At 37.1% G+C, this 2,331-nt stretch overlaps 1 protein-coding gene across 1 annotated transcript in view; it reads left to right on the top strand.

Moving 5' to 3' along the window:
- Nucleotides 1-631: 631 nt before the first annotated feature.
- The window catches only part of LOC144558566 (Transmembrane amino acid transporter family protein), a 4,047-nt gene continuing 2,347 nt past the window's right edge, over nucleotides 632-2,331 (top strand). Inside the window, exon 1 of the mRNA XM_078307408.1 lies at nucleotides 632-2,326. Within this exon, the coding sequence (XP_078163534.1) occupies nucleotides 977-2,326 (1,350 nt within the window). The 5' untranslated portion in view covers nucleotides 632-976. The remainder of the gene's footprint in view (nucleotides 2,327-2,331) is intronic.

The raw sequence follows: 2,331 nt of genomic DNA, 5'->3' as shown, positions 1-2,331 counted from the left end.
AAATTTAGTTTTTAAGTAATTTTTATATGAAGGTCATGTTTAATCGGTCAGATTAATTATTTGAATTTAAAAATAAAAATATAATTATATGATTATTTGAATTATAGAAATAGAGAGAGAAATATATAGTAGGGATGGATATTATGGTAGCTTCATTCTTACAAAAACGTGCTCATTAGTTAATTGGGTATTTTTGTTCGTGCTCATTAGAAGATACGTCATATGTGTCAAGATATTTTTTTTTTAGTGGGACCGTCCGAAAGGAATACTTAATAATTGAATTGAATTGTTTGTGGTTCTCTCCATTTTCGTCGTCTCCTGAGTTGTCCGATCTACTAAGGTAACCCAACTTTTGAGTTTTTTATGCTGACCGTCCGATCAAAATTGGGGAGGTTAGAATTTGACGTGGATTCTGATGGAACTGTCGGGATCTGAACACAAAATTTGAGTTACCTTAGAAGATCCCATTTTAATTCGTAACAGACAACTTGGGATTTATTTAATTTAATATGTGAAGCGAGCTGACAGCTGACGAAGACTCTTCTCCATCTCCATCTCCATCTCCATCTCTGAAGAGACTTGTAGGAGAGGGAGAAAGAAAGAAAGAAAGAAAGAAATAAATAAATAAATATTCAGATCTGCATTGTTTCTCCAACCCTAGTCCAAGTCAAAGGTTTCTGCAATCCAACCTTCCTCATAAAGACCTCAGCTTTTTGTTTACCAAATCTCTTTCCCAAATATAGGTATCCTTTCTCAGATTTCCCCAAAATCCAACAATTTTGTATCTCGCAACACCTACGATCTAGTTGCCAAATGTATGAAACAACTAATTATAACTTTTCCTAGTCCTGCTACATTTTCGTATCTACTTACCATTTTGCATTTGCCGGAATCCCCCCCAAGAAATCCATATATACATATATTTTTTTTATTTTCAAAAAACGAAACAATTACTCCTCAATAGAAATAGCCAAAAATGCGAAACAATTACTCCTCAATAGAGCTTCAAAACGCTAATTCAAATCCTCCTGATAAAGACAAACCCGCAAAATTATCTCACTTTCATGAAGACTTTACAAACGAATCTGATGAATACCCGCTTATTAATGGCGATTTCAACAAGGCTTCCTCCACAGAAGGTTCAGGCGTACCAGGTGCGGTGTTCAACCTCGCCACATCAATTATCGGTGCTGGTATCATGGCGCTTCCAGCTACAATGAAGGTTCTTGGAGTAGCGGTTGGCTTAATTTCTATTGTAATAATGGGAATATTATCTGAAATCAGTATTGAGTTACTGGTAAGGTTTTCAGTTTATTGCAAATCAACCTCTTATGGTCATCTGGTGCAATCGGCACTGAACAAGCCTTTCAGGATTGTGTCTGAAGTTTGCATAATAATCAACAATGCGGGAATTTTAGTTGTGTATTTGATCATAATTGGAGATGTGATGTCGGGTTCACCTAAGCATGAAGGAGTTCTAGACCAACTTTTTGGAAGTGGGATTTGGGAAAACCGAAAATTGGTGATTTTCATAGTGCTTGTTCTTTTTCTTGCCCCACTTTGTGCTCTTGAAAAAATCGATTCTTTAAGCTTAACCTCAGCTGCCTCAGTGATACTAGCAGTCATTTTTGTGGCCGTTTCTTGTGTCATAGCCTTTGTTAAGCTTCTAATGGGAAAAATAAGTGCTCCACGGATGGGTCCTGATTTCGGGTCTAAGACTGCTTTATTGGATCTTCTGGTGGTCATACCTATAATGACAAATGCCTTTGTTTGCCATTTCAATGTGCAACCCATTTATAATGAGCTTAAGGAGAAAACCCCTAAAAGAATGTACAAGGTTGGGAGAATAACCACACTGCTCTGCGTGCTGGTATATGCTTCTACAGCTGTATCAGGCTATCTGTTATTTGGGGATGATACTGAGTCAGATGTGCTCACTAATTTCGATAAAGATTTAGGCATAAATTACAGCTCGATTTTGAACTTTATAGTGAGAATCGGCTATGTTCTCCATTTGGTGCTTGTGTTTCCTGTAATTCATTTTTCTCTCAGACAGACCGTTGGTTCTCTGGTATTTGACCCATCAAAGCCGTCCAGTAGAAAACGATTTCTTGGTTTGACATTTGTTCTTCTAGCAATTGTTTATCTCGGGTCCACATTTATACCTAATATATGGATTGCTTTTAAGTTCACTGGAGCAACCACTGGTCTGGCATTAGGGTTTATGTTTCCGTCTCTTGTGGCTTTAAGGTTGGATAAACATGGCAAATGCTTGACAAATGTGGAGAGGTATTTATCTTTCACAATGCTGGTTTTGGCTATTATTGTTAG

Source organism: Carex rostrata, chromosome 8, assembly GCF_964058835.1.
Source record: "Carex rostrata chromosome 8, lpCarRost1.2, whole genome shotgun sequence".
In the NCBI taxonomy this organism is placed as follows: domain Eukaryota; kingdom Viridiplantae; phylum Streptophyta; class Magnoliopsida; order Poales; family Cyperaceae; genus Carex; species Carex rostrata.
Note: the sequence above shows the minus strand (reverse complement) of the source record. Positions and strands in the feature narration are given on the sequence as shown.